Here is a 22,193-nt window from a genome sequence, read left to right as displayed (position 1 = left end):
GTTACCTAGGGTACCACAGGGCGTCCAGGAACTGAAGGGGCCAAGGGCTTTGTGGGACCTGCAGGGGTCCCAGGACAGGACGGTCGCCCCGGGATACCAGGCGCCCTTGGCCTCTCCATCAAGGTCAGTTACCCTGGTCTGGTCCATGAACAGACCACATGGGAAGAAAGACACTAATTCAAGTAGCATGTAACCTGTATGTATACTGTGAATATCACGAGTAACCACATGTGGGAGAAAGACACTAATTCAAGTAGCCTGTAACCTGTGTGTCAAGCAATCAATCAAATGTATTTATAAAGCCCTTCTTACGTCAGCTGATGTCACAAAGTTCTGTACAGAAACCCAGCCTAAAACCCCAAACAGCAAGCAATGCAGGTGTATGTATACTGTGGATATCAAGTGGCCACATGGGGAAGAAAGACACTCATTGAAGTAGCCTGTAACCTGTATGTGTAAGGCCCGACGCTGGACAGGAGAAGCAGGTACAGGGAGTCAAACATTTAATAGGGAACGGACATAGAACACGACAGAAACAGCGTCAGCACGTGGGTAAACAAGGACATATGACAAACATCAATCCCGAAGCAGGGAACAGAGCTAGGGAACAGACAGATATAGGGAAGGCAATAACACAAGTAATAGAATTCGGCGGAGTCTAATGAGCGCAGATGCACGTGACGGGGAAAGGCAGGTGTGCGTACTGATGGTGGATTGATTGCGTAATCCTGGGTAGCCTGGCGACCTCGAGCGCCAGGGGGAGGAAGGGCGGGAACAGGCGGGAGTGTATGTATACTGTGAACGTCAAGAGTGGACACACAGGGTTGGAAGAGAGTTGCTACTCATTTCGCAGGCACCTCATCAGTTCAGGTTCAATTGAAGTTGCTCCCAAAAACATGTCCCTTTTCAAAAGTGCTGAGATGATTCAAACTTCAGGTGATGGAAGTGCTGTGAGGGATGTTCATACATATTTTACTTCTTCATGTAAAATGTATCCTAACCTTGAGAATAACCCCCAACAGTCTGGCTGTGATATGATAATATGGAAAACGAAAACATGATTAGATTTCTAGGTTCTTTTCATGTGTCATTTAAAAATGATTGGTTCTGTTGAGATGTATAAGAGTGACCTTAGGAACCTTTCTCTCTCTTTTAATATCTGTCACCTCCTCTGTATCTTGTAATTTTCCACCTGATCGTACCCTTCCATCAGTTTCCTTGACAACAAGATACTCTTCGGACTTAAAGGCCTTGATGTTTCGTCATAGTGCAGTAGACGGGCAGTGTGATTGTGTGCATGTCTGGGAGTCCAATGTATTCCTATACTGGGATGTATGATATAGCGTCTGCGGAACAACATAACTCTATCACTAATCATTCCATTCTTTCTCTCTCCTCTCTCTCTCTTTCTCTCTCTCTCTCTCTCCACCCCCACACCCTCTATCTCCTTTTAGGGAGATACGGGCAGCACAGGAGAGAGGGTGAGTCATCCAGTGCTGTCCCCAGCTTGTCTTGTAGATTCATTGCACATATCTCTGTTGGAATGACAAGAGGATAATGATTGTCACATCTATTTTATTTCTCTCTGTCTGTGTTTGTCTGTGTGTTTGTCTTGCTTACAGGGACCTCCAGGAGTGGGCAGTGGCTCGGCTGTAAAGGGGGAGAAGGGATCACCGGTAAGATTTGTCAATCACTGGACATGTGTCTTTGTGTATGTGTCTGCATTTGCATCGTGCAGATCTCTGAGGTGATAATTATACTGTCTAGGGCTGCTACGGTGACCGTATTACCGCAACACCGGTTAGTCACGAGTCATGATCGTAGTCAAATTCCATGTGACATGACAGTTGTCATATTAACTAGGCTTCTCCAAAACTGTGCTCTGATGCCGCTGATGGTCGTTAGAAGCCTACCAAACTTGCTGACGGCCAGTCGCTAATGGCCTGGAACTCAGCGCTCTCTTGTCCCTCTAGTCTAACCACTCTGACATCAATGCAAATGCAATTGAAAATCACACCGAACACTTCACCTGTTGCACAGCGAGAGCCAACTCCTCATAGCTGGTTGATGCATGGAATGAAATAATTGTTCCTAGAAGCCCATGTTGTGCAAAATGTATATAGACAATGAAATTGCAAGAGAAAATTGTTTTCTTTAAAAAAGGAGGATCTCATCAGCTTTCTATAGGCTAGGCCTACTATATTTATTCTTCAACTTTTGTAATATTAAGCACATTGCTTTACTTTGCAACACAACCCTAGTAGCCTACCTGGCTGGCTGGAAAGTGAACTGTGGGTAAAGCGTCCTCCATTTGCTATTCAAGTGCATACGGATGACATGTCTTTTTTCTCCCTGCCCCTGTTCCAACAGGTGCATGATAATGGCCCATTCTAAACTCATTACACTATACAGTACCAGTCAAAAGTTTGGACACACCTACTCATTCCAGGATTTTTCTTTATTTGTACTATTTTCTACTTTGTAGAATAATAGTGAAGACATCAAAACTATGAAATAACACATGGAATCATGTAGTAACCAAAAAAGTGTTAAACAAGTCAAAATATATTTTATATTTCAGATTCTTCAAAGTAGCCAACCTTTGCCTTGATGACAGCTTTTGAAAATTCGGCCTGCAGGTCGCCAGTTGGGGAACCCTGCTATAGGCCTAGGGCTCCTGGAAACAGGTTGGAGAGCCCATAGCCTACAGAGCCTAGTGAAACGTGTTCTTATAAGCCCAGTCATCACATGTGAAAACAGTTTTTACTGGCCACTATTTCAAAGAGGATCCCAGCTTTTTCGTGCTGCTATATTTCTTCCTTAAATTTAAGCACATTATTCCACTTTAAAATCGGTGTAGCCCACCTGGCATATTGAAATGTGCTGCCCTTCCTCCATTCGCTATTCGAGTGCAGGCTACAGATGACATGTTTTTTTTTTTGGTGGGCCATTCTAAAAAAATATATAATTACACACACACTGAGTGTACCAAACATTAAGAACACCTGCTCTTTCCATGAGATTGACTGACCAGGTGAATGCTATGATCCCTTATTGATGTCACTTGTTAAATCCACTTCAATCAGTGTAGATGAAGGGGAGGAGACAGGTTAAAGAAGGATTTTAAGCCTTAAGACAATTGAGACATGGATTGTGTATGTGTGCCATTCAGAGTGAATGGGCAAGACAAAAGATTTAAGTACCTTTGAACTGGGTATGGTAGTAGGTGCCAGGCACTCCGGTTTGTGTCAAGAACTGCAATGCTGCTGGGTTTTTCACGTTCAACAGTTTCCTGTGTGTATCAAGAATCGTCCACCACCCAAACGACATCCAGCCAACTTGACACAACTAAGCACTGTTTTCAACATGGGCCAGCGTCCCTGTGGAATGCTTTCGACACCTTGTACAGTCCATGCCCCGACAAATTGAGGCTTTTCTATTTTATTCAACTATGTTCAATTGTCTTCCTCTTACTATAAAATAATGCTACTGGACTTGTAAGCAAATCTTGTCCGGCTAAATGAACTAGTGTAGCTCACAGCCAAATGGCATAGCCAGATCAGGGCCTAACATAAGGACAACTCATACTAATCTGTTCTTCTGAAATAGGCTACATGTTTCTTAAGACCTGCCTAAAGTAAATAATGTATTTATTGTGATGGTGTAGGCTATATTAAATCCATGTATTAGACTTTTTAAAATTCCAAAGGTCCGCATCAGCAGCTTGTACTCTCTGCATGGAGGTCCCGCGATACTAAACGTTGATGTTAATTAACGGTCAATTACTGTGAGAACGGCAGTTATTTGCATTACCCGCTGACATTCCATGACCGCCACAGCCCTATTCATGTCTATGGTTTGATGTGTGTGTTACCATAATTGATGTATTTTGTTGGTTTCAGGGTTCTGATGGAAACCCAGGAGCTCAAGGTCCCAGAGGACTTACAGGACAACAGGGAGCCAAAGGAGACAAGGTTGTGTGTGTGTGTGCGTGCGTGCGTGCGTGTGTGTGCGTGTGTGTGTGTGTGTGTGTGTGTGTGTGTGTGTGTGTGTGTGTGTGTGTGTGTGTGTGTGTGTGTGTGTGTGTGTGTGAAAGAGTGTGTACTGAGTGTTTTTGATGTTTCAGGGAGAGAGTGCAGAGGGGTTGCCAGGACCGTCTGGGAAGACAGGAGAGCCTGGTGATCGGGTAGGACACACATTCACATGCATACATATCTGTTACATATCATGTACAGTATATTCCAACAGTGTAGTATTTGTGTGATTTAGGGTCTCCGTGGGCCTGCTGGAGGCCTTGGAGTCAAGGTAAGACAATACAAAACATTAGATACAATCTCCATATTTGGATCTAGAATTGATGAAACAATTGATATTTGGGTGGATGGATGACCCTGATCTCTCTGTCTTCTCAGGGGGACCGTGGCCAGCCAGGTGAGCCTGGATCACAAGGTGACAGGGTGAGTAAGGATAGAGACCCTTTAACCCATTTTGACTCCTGCTGTTAAACTGGTGTGTCTGCTGTGGGTTGTAACTAACTGTGTTGTCTTTCCAGGGGGAGAGAGGACTTGCTGGCTTGCTAGGGGAGAGGGTGAGTACAGTTCCATGCATTTGGTTATGCCTCTTTTCACTGTGACCTTGTTCATGACCATTAAGCTTGATATTGTACAGCTACATTGTAGGAATATCACGTGTTTTACATGTTCATGTGTTCACTAGTATTCATCCTCACTCACTTCTACTCCTACACTGAACCGAATCCATTAGTATTAGCATGAAGGTCACAGGTATTGGAAAAGCCTGCTGAGAGCCGTGTCATGCAGTGTGTTGTCCTGACCACACTGGCGCTGTGTGTTTCAGGGGGAAAGTGGACAGCCAGGCTCTACAGGGGCTCCAGGCCTGAGGGTGAGTAACTATATCTTACTGTACTTCTATTGGTCTCTCTCTTCATGACATATTTGGGTCATCTTCACACTATTGATTCATGTCATTTAGTTATAGGATTTGATTATACAAGCTACAGCTTTAGAGAATTGTGATATTTTATCAGCATGTGTGAGTCATGTGTGTACATGTGAGTCTGTGTTGATTTGCTTTCAGGGTTTGCCTGGCACCAGTGGATTACCAGGGGAGAAGGTGAGGCTAACGTAGTCTGACTGACTCTTTGATCAATCGAAGTGAATCTCCACAAAATTAACATGACTGAACCGTGTAATGTAATCACAACAACGACATCAACTTAACATAGATGAACATTAGATAAAAACATACTAACTTCTCTGTTTCCAGGGCAGCGAGGGCGCTAAGGGAGAACCTGGACGGAGTGTGAGTCACCTCATAGCTACATTATTTATTTTGATGCCTCATGGTTAGATAGACCGATATGATTTATATTACATGGATTTTGATGGAAGCAATTCACTATACATTTTGGAAGGAAGAGATCAAGATTGGTCAGTATTGGTTAATGTAATGATATCTCATCCTCTGTATCATTCTACACATCCAGGGGCCAGGCTTAGGTGGGAAGAAAGGTGAACAGGCAAGTTGCCCACTTTGACTTCCTCATACTGCAATGATTGATATATTGATGTACTGTACACAGTAACAATGCTTTCTCCATAGACTCATTCTCTCTTCCTCCTCTCTTCCCTCAGGGTGAGCCGGGTCTGCCAGGTCTGGAGGGGCCTAGGGGCCAGAAAGGCGAGCCAGCCCAGAAAGGTGAAAAAGTGAGTAGGTACCCACAGGGTACATGATAGAGCGCTGCATGAAACTGGCACTGCTTGCCCTTGGGTGGTGTGTGTGTGTGTGTACAGGTAATTTAATGATGCTCTCTATGCAAGTGGGTATAGATGTTTTCTGCTGTTCATCTCTCTTTATGCTCCTCACTGTTTCTCATTCTCTTATTTCTCTCTTTCTTGCATTCTTCCAGGGTCCCCCAGGTGCTGGCACTCCTGGACAGTCTGGACCTAAAGGAGAGCAGGGGGATCGGGTGAGTTCAGATGAAGCTGTGATCATGTATCAATCTTTATCTAAGCTACAAACCAAATCTCTTTGATAGATGTGTAGAAAGCCTCAGAGGTACCGTATATATTGTAAAGTATATATGTTTTATTCAATGAGCTTCTCTGTGTAGCTGATTACAGATGCTCAGCATGTAGGCCATGTCCCACACACTGACATGTCCTTTTCCCTCTAGGGAGTCCCTGGCTTAGCTGGAAGACTGGGGACCAAGGTGAGACACGTGCCTTGATTGGCTTTTGTTCCTTTATTTTAACTTCTATTTAGTGTTTATGTTGCAACAGTGTTGTTGTTTCATGAAGTATATTGTAAGTACTTTACTTGTAACAGTAAAGCTCTTGTGTCATGTGAGTCTAGCTGATCTCAATGTGTTCCTCTTGGTGTTGTAGGGAGACCCAGGTGACCCAGGAGAGAGAGGGGAGACAGGACGAGCTGGACCCGCAGGAAAGAATGGCCTCCCAGGGAAAGAGGTCTGAGACACTACCCCTCTGATCCTTGAGCTTTTCACCTCTGCCAAACCCCTGCATGTTATACAATCACTCACCCACTACAATAACCGCTGTGACCTGTTTCAATACTGGTCACTCACTGCGCTAACGTCCTGTTATCATTCTATTACTGCTACTCTGTTAGAACTCTGCAACTATTATCTTATAGCTACTGGATTTTCTCTTCACTACTGGGCCATTACCGTGTTATTTCTACAGTTCAGTCAATGTTCAGTATGTTATATAATACTGTACCACTGAAGGGAATTAATGTAATATTGCCATTCCAGTGCAACTAATTACTGTACTAATACAGTTGGTCTATTCTGACCTCTTTGTTGTGTAAGTGTTGTTATGATGACCTAACCAGTCTATCTATCTCTCACCCCTGCCCCTCATACCCTGATGCCACTAGAGGTACATCACTAATGACTTACTGCAACTACTTTTTGCACTAATACTTAAACAATACTACTACTACTACCAACTAAGTCTACTTCAAGTCTGTATATATAGCACTACTTTTCCCATTGCCCTATGTGATGAGTTCTTGTTTAAAAGTTTGTGTTTTGACTGTGTCATTGTTGTCAGCGTTGTCTTCTCCCCCTGTCATGGGCCTGAATTATGGATGACTATGTTTTACAGGGAGCCAAAGGAGACAAAGGCGACGAAGGCACTCCCGTAAGTCACAATCTCTCCATCCATCTCTCTACATCTCTCTCTCTCTCTCTCTCTCTCTCTCTCTCACTCTTATCTAGTTCCATTCAAAGTTTTTCATGTTTGAATGCCACTTCTCCCTCTCTGGCTCCCATTCTCTGTATTAGATGTAGCATGCATTAACTGAATTGGTGAATGAGAGATGTGTATCGTCATATGATTTAGTCACGCTTCAGACCCTCTTTTCATCTGACAGGGGATTGATGGAGACTAGAGACAAGAGCAGGTGCATCGCATTTGTCTGTTTCTATGTTTTCCTCTCCTCCTCCTTCTCCCTCTTCCTCTCCCCAATTGGTCTCTCTCATCTTCTCTGTTCTCTCTCCTTCCACCAGGGGGAGTCTGGTCTACCAGGGAAGGCAGGGGAGAGAGGAGTACGGGTGAGTAGTCACGAATGTGTCACATACAACTATGAAATGTAAAAATATTCCCTTTTATGCCCTCTTTTCAGAATAGTCTCGCTGTACTGTATATGGTGATTGGTCACTAATGTAGGTCATGATGAACCACAGGAAACCTTTCTTACGTGATCTGAAGTGAATGTTTTGAGGACATATGAAACCCTGGCGAAGACAGCTTAGCTGTCGAAACGTTGGTTAAACCCATTTGCATGGGTGTGCAGCTTTTTATTTTTTATTTTCTAAGATGTTTTGAGGACTGCCATAGTAACTAAGCACATAATCTGTGTGTTTTTTCCCCCCATCCTTAGGGTCTGTCGGGTCAGCCTGGGCGAGCAGGGGAGAAGGGAGACCTGGGAGACTCTGGAGCGCACGGACGCAACGTGAGACACATGTTTATGTGACAACGTGACACCCCTCTGACAGTTTGATCTGATATACTGTCTGTGTCTCCTGTGTAATAGTTATCGAGAGAGAGGATGACATGTGGGATGCATGTTTGTGACACCTGTTTGTCAGTCATTCACATGACACTCTTCTGCCAGATTGATCTGATACTGTCTGTGTCAGTATTTGTGCTGGTTTCTGTGTGTAATACAGTAGCAGTGAGTCAGTTGGTGTCTGTGTGATCCTGTGTGTGTGTGTGTGGTGTGTGTCTTCCACAGGGCAGCCCAGGATCTATTGGACCAAGAGGAGAGAAAGGAGTTGAGGTCAGAGGTTAATCTGTTTGTTGTCTTATCTCATCTGACATAATAGTTCCAATCTACACCGATTAACAACACTTGTTTGTTGACACAATAGGGAGCTCAAGGCCTCCCAGGACCTCCAGGGAACATGGTGAGTCCTGATAAGATTCTAACTCTTTTTAAAATAATAATATGGTAATTTATCAGAGGCTAAATGCGACACTCAGTCAACACAAATAGCCTCTGTGGGAATCATACCAAACAAATGGTGTTACGAGCACCAAACTCCAACTGCATAAGCCATCAGAACTACATACCGTAGCTAGTTGGTTATCTAACACCCGCTCTAGCTCTCTGTTTGTCTATCTCTAACTTCTACAGCGCGATATAGAGCAAAAGCTTAAAGGAGAAAGAGGAGAAAAGGTATGTAACACTGTAAAAACACATTTTTGTATACAGTGGGGCAAAAAAGTATATAGGCAGCCACCAATTGTGCAAGTTCTCCCACTTAAAAAGATGAGAGAGGCCTGTAATTTTCATCATATGTACACTTCAACTATGACAGACAATATGAGAAGAAAAAAAATCCAGAAAATTACATTGTAGGATTTTTTATGAATTTATTTGCAAATTATGGTGGAAAATAAGTATTTGGTCACCTACAAACAAGCAAGATCTCTAGCTCTCACAGACTTGTAACTTCTTCTTTAAGAGGCTCCTCTGTCCTCCACTCGTTACCTGTATTAATGGCACCTGTTTGAACTTGTTATCAGTATAAAAGACACCTGTCCACAACCTCAAACAGTCACACTCCAAACTCCACTATGGCCAAGACCAAAGAGCTGTCAAAAGACACCAGAAACAAAATTGTAGACCTGCACCAGGCTGGGAAGACTGAATCTGCAATAGGTAAGCAGCTTGGTTTGAAGAAATCAACTGTGGGAGCAATTATTAGGAAATGGAAGACATACAAGACCACTGATAATCTCCCTCGATCTGGGGCTCCACACAAGATCTCACCCCGTGGGGTCAAAATGATCACAAGAACGGTGAGCAAAAATCCCACACAGGGGGACCTAGTGAATGACCTGCAGAGAGCTGGGACCAAAGTAACAAAGCCTACCATCAGTAGCACACGACGCCGCCAGGGACTCAAATCCGGCAGTGCCAGACATGTCCCCCTGCTTAAGCCAGTACATGTCCAGGCCCGTCTGAAGTTTGCTAGAGAGCATTTGGATGATCCAGAAGAAGATTGGGAGAATGTCATATGGTCAGATGAAACCAAAATATAACTTTTTGGTAAAAACTCAACTCGTCGTGTTTGGAGGACAAAGAATGCTGAGTTACATCTAAAGAACACCATACCTACTGTGAAGCATGGGGGTGGAAACATCATGCTTTGGGGCTGTTTCTCTGCAAAGGGACCAGGATGACTGATCTGTGTAAAGGAAAGAATGAATGGGGCCATGTATCGTGAGATTTTGAGTGAAAACCTCCTTCCATCAGCAAGGGCATTGAAGATGAAACGTGGCTGGGTCTTTCAGCATGACAATGATCCCAAACACACCGCCCGGGCAACGAAGGAGTGGCTTCGTAAGAAGCATTTCAAGGTCCTGGAGTGGCCTAGCCAGTCTCCAAATCTCAACCCCATAGAAAATCTTTGGAGGGAGTTGAAAGTCCGCGTTGCCCAGCAACAGCCCCAAAACATCACTGATCTAGAGGAGATCTGCATGGAGGAATAGGCTAAATTACCAGCAACAGTGTGTGAAAACCTTGTGAAGACTTACAGAAAACGTTTGACCTCTGTCATTGCCAACAAAGAGTATATAACAAAGTATTGAGATAAACTTTTGGTATTGACCAAATACTTATTTTCCACCATAATTTGCAAATAAATTCATAAAAAATCCTACAATGTGATTTTCTGGATTTTTTTTTCTCATTTTGTCTGTCATAGTTGAAGTGTACCTATGATGAAAATTACAGGCCTCTCTCATCTTTTTATGTGGGAGAACTTGCACAATTGGTGGCAGACTAAATACTTTTTGGCATATACAGCACAGCTCTCTCTCCCAGTCCACCTAACCGCCCAGTGTCTGACTTCACTTCCTGTGTCTAGGGGGATGCTGGCGATCCGGGAGAGCACGGGGGCAAAGGTCAGAAGGGCGAGACAGGGCCCTCAGGGGCCACTGGGCTGCGTGTGAGTAAGACCATGCTTCCAAATCGTTGAGAAGCTTGAGCTTCCTGGCTAGTATACTGACCCGTGATGTCTGTCTGTCTGTCTGTTTGTGTGCTGTGGTGTGTGTAATTCTTACCTTGTGTCTTCTCTCTGTCGCACCTGATCTGTTGTTTGTGTGTGTAGGGTCTTGAGGGACAACGTGGACCTTCAGGGGCAAGAGTAAGTCACAGTCTGTCTGTCTGTTTCTGTATAATCACTCTTTCCCTCTCTCTCTCCCTCTATCTCACTCATTGCACTTTCTTTCTATTTCTCCAGGGTGACACAGGAGAGAGAGGAGGCCCAGGAGAGAAGGTTTGAACAACACACTACAGTGACTTCTCACACAGGCTGATTTTCAATTGGACCCATCATGATAGGATATGGGACTCAAAACTGGCTGGTGATTGGCAGGTTACACTGTCCTTCATTCCACCGGATCCTGTTTCCCAGTCTGCAGATTCCCAGTGGGATGAAGTGCAGTGGGGCCAGCTCACAGCATCATCACAGCCTACAGAAGCACTGAATGAAAGACACAACATACTGCTGTATACACACATACTGTACATCCTAAAGAATACCTTACCATCAGAATTTCCAAACAATGAACTAACGCTGAGTAATGATGCTGGAGCACTGAAAGTCTGACACAGTACAGTAGAGTAGTATCCTTTGTAAATAGTATTCAGGTCCAATACAAACCCAGTGCTGCTCTTATTCTGATCATACTGTATACATCATGTGTGTTCCTCTCTGTAGGGTGAGAGAGGTGCGTCTGGACTGGATGGACGCAACGGTTTGGACGGCAAACCAGGTGCACCAGGACCGGCCGGCCTGAGGGTCAGTACCTCTGTCTCTGTCATTACTTCAGCTGTAAAATACTCTGAGCATTACATAAGCATTACTGTGTCTAGATGTCTCTCAATAATTTCCCTTTGATGTTACAGGGAGACGCAGGGAAACTAGGGGATCCAGGAAGAGATGTGAGTACCATTCATCCCTCAGGGTGCACAACCCCAGTCCCAGAGGGCTGCACTCTTGATGGTTTGTGTGTTTCTCTGGCGCTTTCATTAGTCTGTTAAAGTCAATGAGTGGAGCAAGTTGAGAATGTTACCATTTGCCGAATCTGATCCTTGGAGAGGTCCCATTAAGAAGTGAGAAAGGACTTCAGGCTAGTGGAGGATTCTCTATCTGTCTGGAGAATGGCGTTGGAATGTATAGCGGCTGTTTTACGGGCTCCTGACCAATTCTGCTATTTTTGCCCTGATCTTAACTTTTTTTCCGCCATCATTTCCTATGACCGAAAATAGCTTCTGGACATCAGAACAGCGATCACTAACCTCGATTTGGATGAAGATTTCTACTTCAACGAGTCGGCGACACAGGACATACTGCTCACCCCGGGCCAGGCCCTAATCCCCGACACTCAGAGGAGAAAGAGACGGCGATATAGAGGCCAACGTGCAGGCATCCTGATGAAACTACGGCTGCGAGTAAATAAACCGCCTCTGCCCTCCCTCTCTTCTATTGGCGAATGTACAATCACTGGAGAACAAACTGGACGGGCTTGGTTTGAGACTATCCTATCAACAAAACCTGAAGAGCTGTAGTATCCTATGTTTCTCGCAAACTTGACTGAACATGGACAAGGCAACACTGAGCCATGCGTGAGAGCACCAGCTGTTCCAGGCGACTGCGTGATCACACTTTCTGTAGCCGATGTAAGACCTTTTAACAGGTTAATATTCACCAGGTCACAGGGCCAGACAGATTAATTACCAGGATGCATACTCAGAGCATGCACTGACCAGCTGGACAGTGTCTTCACTGGCATTTTCAACCTCTCCCTGATCCAGTCTGTAATACCTACATGTTTCAAGCAGACCAACATAGTCCCTGTGCCCAAGAACGCCAAGGTAACCTGTCTAAATGACTATCGCCCTGTAGCACTCACATCTGTAGCCATGCTTTGAAAGGCTTGTCTTGGCTCACATCAGCACCATCAGGTGCCAGGACATCAACCTCTCCCTTAACGTCAGCAAGACAAAGGAGCTGATTGTAGACTACAGGAAAAAGAGGGTCAAACATGCCCCCATTCACATGCTTTAGTGGAGCGGGTCGAGAGCTTCAAGTTCCTCGGTGTCCACATCACTTAGGATCTATCATAGTCCAAACATACCAACACAGTCATGAAGAGGGCACGACGATGCCTTTTCCCCCTTGAAAAGATTTGGCATGGGCCCTCAGATCCTCAAAGTTCTACAGCTGCACCCTTGAGAGCATCTTGACTGGCTGCATCACCGCTTGGTATGGCAACTGCTTGGCATCCGACCGCAAGGTGCTACAGAGGGTAGTGTGGACAGCCTAGTACATCACTGGAGCCTCAATTACCTTCACCCCTGCACATGGACTCGGTACTGGTACCCCATGTATATAGCCAAGTTATTGTTACTCATTCTGTATCTATTATTACTTCTTATTATTACGTGTTTCTATTATTTATTTTCTTTTCTTTCTCTCTGCATTGTTGGGAAGGGCCGTAAGTAAGCATTCCACTGTTAGTCTACACCTGTTGTTTACTAAGCATGTGACAAATAACATTTGATTTGCTATGATTTAGATTTGATATCTATCTATCTCTGTGCACTTAGTGTGTTTGACTAGAGGATGCTGTGTGGTTTCAGCCCTCAACCCTCCACTCTGTCTGTCTGTCTGTCTGTCTGTCTGTCTGTCTGTCTGTCTGTCTGTCTGTCTGTCTGTCTGTCTGTCTGTCTGTCTGTCTGTCTGTCTGTCTGTCTGTCTGTCTGTCTGTCTGTCTGTCTGTCTGTCTGTCTGTCTGTCTGTCTGTCTGTCTGTCTGTCTGTCTGTCTGTCTGTCTGTCTGTCTGTCTGTCTGTCTGTCTGTCTGTCTGTCTGTCTGTCTGTCTGTCTGTCTGTCTGTCTGTCTGTCTGTCTGTCTGTCTGTCTGTCTGTCTGTCTGTCTGTCTGTCTGTCTGTCTGTCTGTCTGTCTGTCTGTCTGTCTGTCTGTCTGTCTGTCTGTCTGTCTGTCTGTCTGTCTGTCTGTCTGTCTGTCTGTCTGTCTGTCTGTCTGTCTGTCTGTCTGTCTGTCTGTCTGTCTGTCTGTCTGTCTGTCTGTCTGTCTGTCTGTCTGTCTGTCTGTCTGTCTGTCTGTCTGTCTGTCTGTCTGTCTGTCTGTCTGTCTGTCTGTCTGTCTGTCTGTCTGTCTGTCTGTCTGTCTGTCTGTCTGTCTGTCTGTCTGTCTGTCTGTCTGTCTGTCTGTCTGTCTGTCTGTCTGTCTGTCTGTCTGTCTGTCTGTCTGTCTGTCTGTCTGTCTGTCTGTCTGTCTGTCTGTCTGTCTGTCTGTCTGTCTGTCTGTCTGTCTGTCTGTCTGTCTGTCTGTCTGTCTGTCTGTCTGTCTGTCTGTCTGTCTGTCTGTCTGTCTGTCTGTCTGTCTGTCTGTCTGTCTGTCTGTCTGTCTGTCTGTCTGTCTGTCTGTCTGTCTGTCTGTCTGTCTGTCTGTCTGTCTGTCTGTCTGTCTGTCTGTCTGTCTGTCTGTCTGTCTGTCTGTCTGTCTGTCTGTCTGTCTGTCTGTCTGTCTGTCTGTCTGTCTGTCTGTCTGTCTGTCTGTCTGTCTGTCTGTCTGTCTGTCTGTCTGTCTGTCTGTCTGTCTGTCTGTCTGTCTGTCTGTCTGTCTGTCTGTTGTCTGTCTGTCTGTCTGTCTGTCTGTCTGTCTGTCTGTCTGTCTGTCTGTCTGTCTGTCTGTCTGTCTGTCTGTCTGTCTGTCTGTCTGTCTGTCTGTCTGTCTGTCTGTCTGTCTGTCTGTCTGTCTGTCTGTCTGTCTGTCTGTCTGTCTGTCTGTCTGTCTGTCTGTCTGTCTGTCTGTCTGTCTGTCTGTCTGTCTTTCTTTCTTTCTTTCTTTCTTTCTTTCTTTCACCAGGGGCTGCCAGGACTGAGAGGTGCACAGGGCCTCCCAGGCCCTATTGGGCCTGCAGGAAATCCAGGCACACCTGTGAGTTTGCAAACACTCTCAACCGCACACACACACACACACACAAACAGCTAAGCACTTGTCTCATCACCCTAATTGGTGTGTTTTAGGGCAAAGCAGGAGAAGATGGAAAACCAGGGACTGCTGGGAAAATGGTAAGGGATCAGTCAGACCTCTAACATAGCAGGGCATTTTTATACTACACACACACTACAGGCAATCATACCTCTGTTTGTTTAATTACAAACGGAATTGGATGCTATTCAGTGCTATTCATTATGAGCTTTATCACCAGTGAGTCCTATGCGTCTCTGTCTATCTGTGTGTAATTACCATTAGACGTGTTTATCACATCCTCTGGTGAAAGTGCACTCATCAGATGGGAATGTGAGGCTTTTATTCCACCTGAGTGGCTGTGCTGCATAATGATTATGATTGTGTCCCATAGGGCTCTGGTCAAAAGTAGTGCACTGTGTAGGGAATAGGGATCCATTTGGGATGTAGCCTGTCTGTTTTTTAGTGTTAAGCGAAGAGGTAATGGGATGACCAGACAAAGCACCGGCAATACATTATCTATCTGACTGAGAGGCTCTGCTTGATACAACAGCATGCTGAGCTTTGATAAATGCGCATTTCAGTGTTGTTAGTATTGTAAGTTTGTTATTGTGTTGTGTTTTGCAGGGCGAGGATGGCGAACCGGGGGAAGATGGCAGGAAGGTCAGTGTTGGTCACGGCACTCAGGACTTTTCTGTAAACTCTTTTTTTTTCCTACAGTATTATTGACTGTATCTTTTGTTCATTCCATGTGTAACTCTGTGTTGTTGTATGTGTCAAACTGCTATGCTTTATCTTGGCCAGGTCGCAGTTGCAAATGAGAACTTGTTCTCAACTAGCTTACCTGGTTAAATAAAGGTGAAATAAATAGTTAATAGTTGTAGTTAATGTGAGTGTGATATTAATGATGTTTCTCTACCTTACAGGGTGACAAAGGAGAGGCTGGGGCTGCTGGAAGAGACGTTAGTAACTTGTTACCTTGTATCTTAATCTCTCCACTCTCGTTCTCTCGCTCTCTTTGTCTGAAAAATGTCCTTAATTCCTCCACTGCTGTCTCTCTCTTCCTCTCTCTCCTTATTTCCCTCCGTCTTCATCAATCCTGCTCTCCTTGGCTCCTTAGTGTCTCTCATTATCCCTCTTCTATTATTTTCTTGTCTTCAATCCGTCAGAGTTTGTGTCTATTTAGGGTACTTTACTCTGATATTGATATTACCATCACAACCTGCCTTCTCGGTGGAATCAATAGCACTCTAAGCGTCAGCCTTATAAATGCAACATTGTCTGATGATCAAGCTCTGCCTTTGAGCACCAGCCACTTCTGAGAGGGGATCCACAGGGGCACAAAATGCCAAGGCTGTAGTTTCATGCGCAAATTGATATTAATCATCTCTAGGAAATCAGAGAAGATGATGAGGTGGATAGGGAGATATGGCTCACCTGCTTTGATTTCCTCCTTTCTAGTTCAGGCCCCTTAGGAATGGAGTAATGTCCGTGCTGGTCTGAAGTGTGTGTGTATGCATTTGTGTGCTTGTGCATTTGTTCCAGGGCCGTGACGGGCTGAAGGGAGACCGGGGCCTTGCAGGGCCTACAGGGCCAACTGGTCTATCTGGGCCCCCAGGGGTTCCTGGCACCATCGGACCTCCAGGACAGGTACAGTACAGCCATATGGTTCTGCTTCTTCAAATATGTGTTTGTGTCACTTGTCTATGGTGCTCTGGTTATACAGTAATCTCTCTCCCCTCTCTTCTCCCTCTCAGATGGTCTATGTGAAGGGAGCGCCAGCACCATCTATTCCTGGCCCTCAGGGGCATACAGGAACCCCAGTGAGTTACTATGTTGAATATGAGCTGTGCATCATAGCATAGCCCGGTGTAGCAGTACTTGTCTCTGGTATGTTACTCTTGCACCCTGAATCACTGATAGTGATTCCCATATATCTGTGTCTCTCAGGGTGAGCCTGGAATCCCAGGGGCTGTAGGAGCCAGAGTAAGTTTGTCATCGTCTAAATCTTTATTCATATACATGGTCCAGGTCTCTCCATCCATCCATCCATCTGTCCTTTAGTCTGATCTCTGACCTCACACTCACCCTCTTACTCTTGTATTTCAGGGGGAGAAAGGAGCAGTGGGTGGTAAAGGTGAAAGTGTAAGTTTTTGTGTGTGTGTGTGTATGATTACATCTTGCATATTAATGAGCATACATGCTCTTTTCTGATTATCTGTGTGTATGAGTTTGTGAATCTTCGATAAAGGTTTAGGTGGGATGTGGGCGATAATACTGAGATGTTATTGACAGGGTGACCCTGGAGAGGACGGGAAACCGGGCAGGCCTGGAACAGCAGTGGTAAGACAACCTGACCTGCACAACCCAGAGGCCTGTCTGACTGACATACTGTACAAGAAGAGCCACAGACACACCACGTGTGTTCCGGAGCTTTTACATTATGCTAAGGATGCTACGATTTACAGCTGTTTTGGCATGCAGATTAGCTTCCGTTACACAAATCATGTTCAGTAATAGGTATAAGCCCAACAAGTATGACTGTGTGCTATAGTCTCTCCTCCTTGACACTGTTTGTGCTTCTCTCCTATCAGGATGTGCAGAAGGCCCTCTCTAACCTTGGGATTGAGGTAAGTGAATACTAAATCTTTGTAATGGGATGTGACATTAAGTCATAGCTGTGTTGTGTAGATGAGTTCCCCTCATCTTGACCAAGCCTGGGTCGTATTCATTAGCCGTAGCAAAGTGTTTTAAAAATGGTTACAACTGGAAATGAAAACAAACGGCGTCCAGGTAGGCCCCCTCTGTTTCAATCCGTTTTCTTCAGTTTGATGCCTGTTGAATAGAACCTTGACATCTCTGTCCCTGTACTGCCTGTCTGTAGGTGCAGGACTTGAAGTTGGTTGTGGAGAGGAGGAATGTTCTGGTCAAGCCTGTGGTGGAGCAAGCTGAGAAGGGCCAGAGAGGAGACAAGGGAGAGGCCGGACAGAGAGGACCAGCAGGGATAGACGTGAGTGGACGGGGGCTATTTGGGGCCGTTGTGTTGAATAGAGCTTATATCAAGACCCCCACACAAATGGTGTAGTAAAGTGAACTCAGACATTCTGTTAGTGTGCTTATTTGACCCATGATGTAATGTATATCTCTCTGTTTACTCTAAAATTGATTCTCTGTATGATTGCATAGATTTTGAATACAATTATCACTTCTAGAAGAGTATGTGTAATTAATGTCTTTACTCGTTTGCATCTCAGGGTGCTCGCGGGCTGGCTGGGGAGAGAGGTGTGAAGGGAGAGCAGGGGGAACAGGGGCCTGTAGGGGCCACAGGACCCATAGGGAGGGCCATCGGAGAGAAGGGCCCAGTGGGGCCCCCGGGACAGGCTGGAGAACCAGGAAAACCTGGAATACCTGGAGTACCAGGGAGAGCCGGAGAACTGGGAGAGGCTGGACGACCTGGAGATAAGGTGAGAAAGAGAAGGAAGGGAGGAAGGAGGGGTTCAAGGAGAGGGAGAAGAGAGGAGAAATATGAAAATAAAAGAAGAGGAAGAGCATGTGAATGAGAGATGTTTCATGTGATTCCACTTTGAATTCAGGGGGATAGAGGAGAGAAAGGTGACAAAGGAGAGGATGTGAGTATATTCGTCACCACGATCATCATCATTCAATGTACTGTATATATGGATGTTGACATGCGCTTGACTGTTCTCATCAGGGGAAAAATGGGCTAGCTGGATTAGTGGGCCCACCTGGAGCAAAGGTATGTCCCTCACCTGAAGACACTACTAATTTCTAATGAGTCATCATTACAGTAGACATATCATTGTTTATCCAGAGGCTACTGTTTGGAGTGTGTTTAGTGGGGGGTGTGCGTGTGTGTGTTTTAGGGTGCTTCTGCAGAAGAGGGTCAGGCTGGACTCCCCGGAGCAAGGGGGCCCCCTGGGGTCACAGGACCGAAAGGAGAGCCTGGTGCTTTAGGACCACAGGGATCCAAAGGAGACGGGGTGAGAACACCTAACTCAATATATTACAGTACTTCATCAGGCAAGCTTCATAGTGTTGATGTGTTTAACCTGCTGTGTCTGTGGTTGTGTGTGTGTAACAGGGTATTGCAGGTCCCCGTGGAGATAAAGGCGACCGAGGTCCATCTGGAGAGCAGGGACGCAATGGCTTTCAGGTGAGTGTGTGCTGCCCTGACCAAAGTGTTGGCACACCCTGATGCCAGGTTGTATTACCCTCTTCATTGTGTGATTATGGTTCTGCAGAGGTTGTCAAGACATTGTTGTAGTGGTAGCTAGTAGTAACCAGGTTGTTTTTTGGTCATTTCAGGGGACAGCAGGAGAACCTGGAAAACCGGGACAGGATGGGAAGCCGGTGAGAGAGGGGGGGGGGGGGTGGTGCATACTGTAGACTCATCTATTTTTTAAGAGACAGCTTCAAGGAGACAGATCCCAGACATCAAAAGAAAACACAGTTTTTAGTTCTTCAATAGCTTGGTTGTACTGTAGTTAAGCCGATAATGTTGTGTTTCAGACACAGTGATCATAAAATGTCCAACCATACAGTAGGTGAGTATGACAATCAATGATGATGTGTAATCAGCCATGACTAACTAGGGCCCAGAGTGTCCCTGGTCTGGAAGAACTCAGGGCCCTAGTAGTCATAACATGTGCAGGAAGAGGAGAAAGATGGGTAGAAGGAGAAAGAGAACTGAAGGTGTGGAGAGGGAGAGAGAAGATAACTCACACTTCTTATTTCATTCCACAATGTTTCGGAGCAGGGTCCACAAGGGCCAGCTGGTCCTCAAGGCCGCTCAGTGAGTAACAATAACCCAGCCAGGCATCCTCCTTTTGGGCTGGTCCTGCATATGAAAGGTTGTGAGCGCTAGGCTGCCGATGGAGCTGATGGAGCTACTGTATCTGTTTTCTTTGGGCTGAGGCTACATATAACCTTTAGACAGTAACCTTTTGCAGCTCGGCTTCTAACTACCCCTCCCTCTTTCTTTTTACCTCCCCTTTCAATATGTCTCCTTTTGATCTATGTTACTCCTTTTCTGTACCTCCCTCTCTTTTCAACACTTCAAACTACCTACTCTTTCCCTTCTTCCTCTCCTCCCTCTCTGACTCTAGGGCCTGCCTGGGTTCCCTGGAGTGCTGGGCAGACCGGTAGGTTTTTTCTGTGCTGCTGGCTGGCATGCTTGTGACCTGTAGGAGGGGCTGGGGGGTGGGGTACATATTTCGGGAAGGAAGTATACAGGGACAACGCACTGAAGCAGATGCGTTTGGAAGGGGGGGGGGTAGCCCTGGGAAATGGCATTGCAACATCATGTCAAGGGACGCTAGTATCAACAGAATCACCATCAACATACATACACGGTCACACAGTCCTCCACCTCACCATCATCTGCATTCATTTCTCCACTTTAATTCTCATTCATTGGTTTTAGGGCCCATCTCCCAGGGGACTGAAACTAGAGTTGGGCCTTGATAGGAGACTTGTGACATATTAGGAAACAGAACTTGAGAAACAGGAAGACTGGAATGCACGCTGGTAAGACAAGGGGGGGGTGGAGACAAGCACAAAGACAGGTGAAACAGATCAGGGTGTGACACTGAGCTAGGCTGAAACACCTGCATTTTGGAGCTGCCTTAAGAAGGCAAAAAAGAAACCATGTTTGTAATATTTGTATATATTTTTTACATTGTTTACAAACTGATATCACCCTGAAGAAGGCACAGCGATGCCAAAACGTTGATAAATACCCAATACATTTCTGGGAGTTTATATATGGAGTGTGCAACTTTATTTTGCAACTTTATTTTGATAGTTAATAGTTTATTTGCCGTTAGTCAGCGCCAGCTCATATTTTTTATTCTGCAAACTGATATATGACACGTATTAATGATGAATAGAAACGACAATTTAAACCCCCTTTCTTCAAAAGTAAGAAAGGAGAAAACATTTACAGTTATGTAATTCTTTGTGATGAAACTATTATAATTTATTCAAGTGTATTAGAAATAATATAATTCTTTGTTGAAAACAGGCAAACCTCCCCTTTCTTTTTTACAAAAAATGTGTGGCTCAAAACAGGTGGGGCTCAAAACAGGTGGGGCTCAAAACAGGTGGGACTCAAAACAGGTGGGGCTCAAAACAGGTGGGGCTCAAAACAGGTGGGGCTCAAAACAGGTGGGGCTCAAAACAGGTGGGGCTCAAAACAGGTGGGGCTCAAAACAGGTGGGGCTCAAAACAGGTGGGGCTCTGCGCGTCGCCACTGTTTATGTCTTAAACACCACACATCTTTACCTGCGATAAGAGAATAGATGACAAACACTAGTATACCATAGCAAAGATCAAATGGACATAATTGGGTATATAGTGAATAGTGAAAAATAATAAATGCTCATCAGATATTTAACAGATGTATTTTGCATTTGAGAGGCTTAAGTCTGCTGGCTTTTTGTGCATGTGGCTTCACCTGCTCTGTTGTCTGCTTCTCAGCTCTCCCAAAGCACTGTTTGCACATTATATAACATGTGTGTCTCTTTGTATTGTGAGTGTGTATGCAGTTGTGTATTGTGTCTATGTAGTTTGGAGTTGTGTAATGTATCTATGCAGTTGTGAGTTGTGTGTGTGTGTGTGTGTAAATATTTTTGGGGGGTTGTTCATATATGTACTGTGTATGCACTTGTTTATGTGTGTATGTGTCTGTCTCTGTACATGTTCAATTTGCTGTGTGTTTGTGTATTGTAACTTGCATCATGCTTGTGTCATTCTGTGTGTGTGCTATGTCTTGGTCATGTGAATCCAGCATGCTCTTGTTTGCAGGGGAACCCTGGAGAACCTGGAATTAGAGGATCAACTGTAAGTATGATACTTTCCTCTCTGACGCACACACACACAGCGCTGTAAGTATACTGATACTATCGGTTTGTAATTGTAGGGTCCGATCGGTACCAACGGGCCTCCAGGTCCACCAGGGGTCAAGGTGAGATCATCTTCCATGTCATTTCCATGTAAATGGACAATAAAGTATTTTGTATCCTGTCTTCCATAATGAATACCTACCTATTATTCTCTGTGCCAGCTCTGATGCATTGATTCGTGTAGATATGGCTTAGGCTATTGTAGCTTAGTATTACGCCACTGGAATTATATGATCATTTTAAGTGTATACTGTACCCTTCTCTTCTGAGAGTGTGTTTTTATCTCTGACAGGGTAATCAAGGAGTGCCTGGGGTTGGCGTTCAGGTGACACTTGTTTTATGTGTTATATTATATATTTTGTCTTCTACTACGTTTTATGAGTTGTATCTATTCCTGTTGTTTATTGCCTCAGTGTTTAGGCAACTACTCACCCATTCACAGTCAAAGACACAGAGCTTTATAATAATCTACTTGAATTGAATCTCCTGTGCCACAGGGACTGTCTGGTCCCCAAGGCAGCATGGGATTGCCGGGACCTGCAGGGCCTCCCGGAGCTGTGGTACGTCAAAACATCAAAACATCTATAAACCAACTCTCATACTGGAGATTTTTTCAGGCTAAACTGCTGCTCTAGTATATTCCCATTGGACTGGGGATCCCTTGTATGCTCACACTTGCCATTTAGGCCTACTGTAATTCAACAGGCCA

General features: G+C 45.0%; 1 protein-coding gene across 6 annotated transcripts in view; it reads left to right on the top strand.

Annotated features, from left to right (window-relative positions):
- LOC109891573 (collagen alpha-1(VII) chain) overlaps positions 1 to 22,193 on the top strand; it is a 118,542-nt gene that overhangs the window by 62,864 nt on the left and 33,485 nt on the right. For 5 of the 6 annotated variants that reach the window (XM_031825230.1, XM_031825231.1, XM_031825229.1 and 2 more), the window contains exons 38-86: positions 10 to 123; positions 1,455 to 1,481; positions 1,623 to 1,676; positions 3,903 to 3,974; positions 4,127 to 4,186; positions 4,270 to 4,305; positions 4,413 to 4,457; positions 4,553 to 4,588; positions 4,858 to 4,902; positions 5,098 to 5,133; positions 5,287 to 5,322; positions 5,507 to 5,539; positions 5,655 to 5,726; positions 5,930 to 5,989; positions 6,197 to 6,232; positions 6,408 to 6,488; positions 7,152 to 7,187; positions 7,556 to 7,600; positions 7,930 to 8,001; positions 8,284 to 8,328; positions 8,420 to 8,455; positions 8,686 to 8,727; positions 10,424 to 10,504; positions 10,667 to 10,702; positions 10,799 to 10,834; positions 11,279 to 11,359; positions 11,467 to 11,502; positions 14,457 to 14,528; positions 14,618 to 14,662; positions 15,189 to 15,224; positions 15,488 to 15,523; positions 16,107 to 16,211; positions 16,319 to 16,384; positions 16,512 to 16,547; positions 16,671 to 16,706; positions 16,857 to 16,904; positions 17,156 to 17,191; positions 17,446 to 17,571; positions 17,816 to 18,025; positions 18,155 to 18,190; positions 18,274 to 18,318; positions 18,446 to 18,562; positions 18,664 to 18,735; positions 18,888 to 18,932; positions 19,688 to 19,723; positions 21,387 to 21,422; positions 21,502 to 21,546; positions 21,777 to 21,809; positions 21,982 to 22,044. In XM_031825230.1, the coding sequence (XP_031681090.1) occupies positions 10 to 123; positions 1,455 to 1,481; positions 1,623 to 1,676; positions 3,903 to 3,974; positions 4,127 to 4,186; positions 4,270 to 4,305; positions 4,413 to 4,457; positions 4,553 to 4,588; positions 4,858 to 4,902; positions 5,098 to 5,133; positions 5,287 to 5,322; positions 5,507 to 5,539; positions 5,655 to 5,726; positions 5,930 to 5,989; positions 6,197 to 6,232; positions 6,408 to 6,488; positions 7,152 to 7,187; positions 7,556 to 7,600; positions 7,930 to 8,001; positions 8,284 to 8,328; positions 8,420 to 8,455; positions 8,686 to 8,727; positions 10,424 to 10,504; positions 10,667 to 10,702; positions 10,799 to 10,834; positions 11,279 to 11,359; positions 11,467 to 11,502; positions 14,457 to 14,528; positions 14,618 to 14,662; positions 15,189 to 15,224; positions 15,488 to 15,523; positions 16,107 to 16,211; positions 16,319 to 16,384; positions 16,512 to 16,547; positions 16,671 to 16,706; positions 16,857 to 16,904; positions 17,156 to 17,191; positions 17,446 to 17,571; positions 17,816 to 18,025; positions 18,155 to 18,190; positions 18,274 to 18,318; positions 18,446 to 18,562; positions 18,664 to 18,735; positions 18,888 to 18,932; positions 19,688 to 19,723; positions 21,387 to 21,422; positions 21,502 to 21,546; positions 21,777 to 21,809; positions 21,982 to 22,044 (2,769 nt within the window). Of the gene's footprint in view, positions 1 to 9; positions 124 to 1,454; positions 1,482 to 1,622; positions 1,677 to 3,902; positions 3,975 to 4,126; positions 4,187 to 4,269; positions 4,306 to 4,412; positions 4,458 to 4,552; positions 4,589 to 4,857; positions 4,903 to 5,097; positions 5,134 to 5,286; positions 5,323 to 5,506; positions 5,540 to 5,654; positions 5,727 to 5,929; positions 5,990 to 6,196; positions 6,233 to 6,407; positions 6,489 to 7,151; positions 7,188 to 7,555; positions 7,601 to 7,929; positions 8,002 to 8,283; positions 8,329 to 8,419; positions 8,456 to 8,685; positions 8,728 to 10,423; positions 10,505 to 10,666; positions 10,703 to 10,798; positions 10,835 to 11,278; positions 11,360 to 11,466; positions 11,503 to 14,456; positions 14,529 to 14,617; positions 14,663 to 15,188; positions 15,225 to 15,487; positions 15,524 to 16,106; positions 16,212 to 16,318; positions 16,385 to 16,511; positions 16,548 to 16,670; positions 16,707 to 16,856; positions 16,905 to 17,155; positions 17,192 to 17,445; positions 17,572 to 17,815; positions 18,026 to 18,154; positions 18,191 to 18,273; positions 18,319 to 18,445; positions 18,563 to 18,663; positions 18,736 to 18,887; positions 18,933 to 19,338; positions 19,375 to 19,687; positions 19,724 to 21,386; positions 21,423 to 21,501; positions 21,547 to 21,776; positions 21,810 to 21,981; positions 22,045 to 22,193 lie in introns of all 6 variants that reach the window. The other variant, XM_031825228.1, reaches the window with a different exon arrangement.

The sequence above is a fragment of the Oncorhynchus kisutch genome, linkage group LG5 (genome assembly GCF_002021735.2).
Source record: "Oncorhynchus kisutch isolate 150728-3 linkage group LG5, Okis_V2, whole genome shotgun sequence".
NCBI classification, from domain to species: Eukaryota; Metazoa; Chordata; class Actinopteri; order Salmoniformes; family Salmonidae; genus Oncorhynchus; species Oncorhynchus kisutch.
Note: the sequence above shows the minus strand (reverse complement) of the source record. Positions and strands in the feature narration are given on the sequence as shown.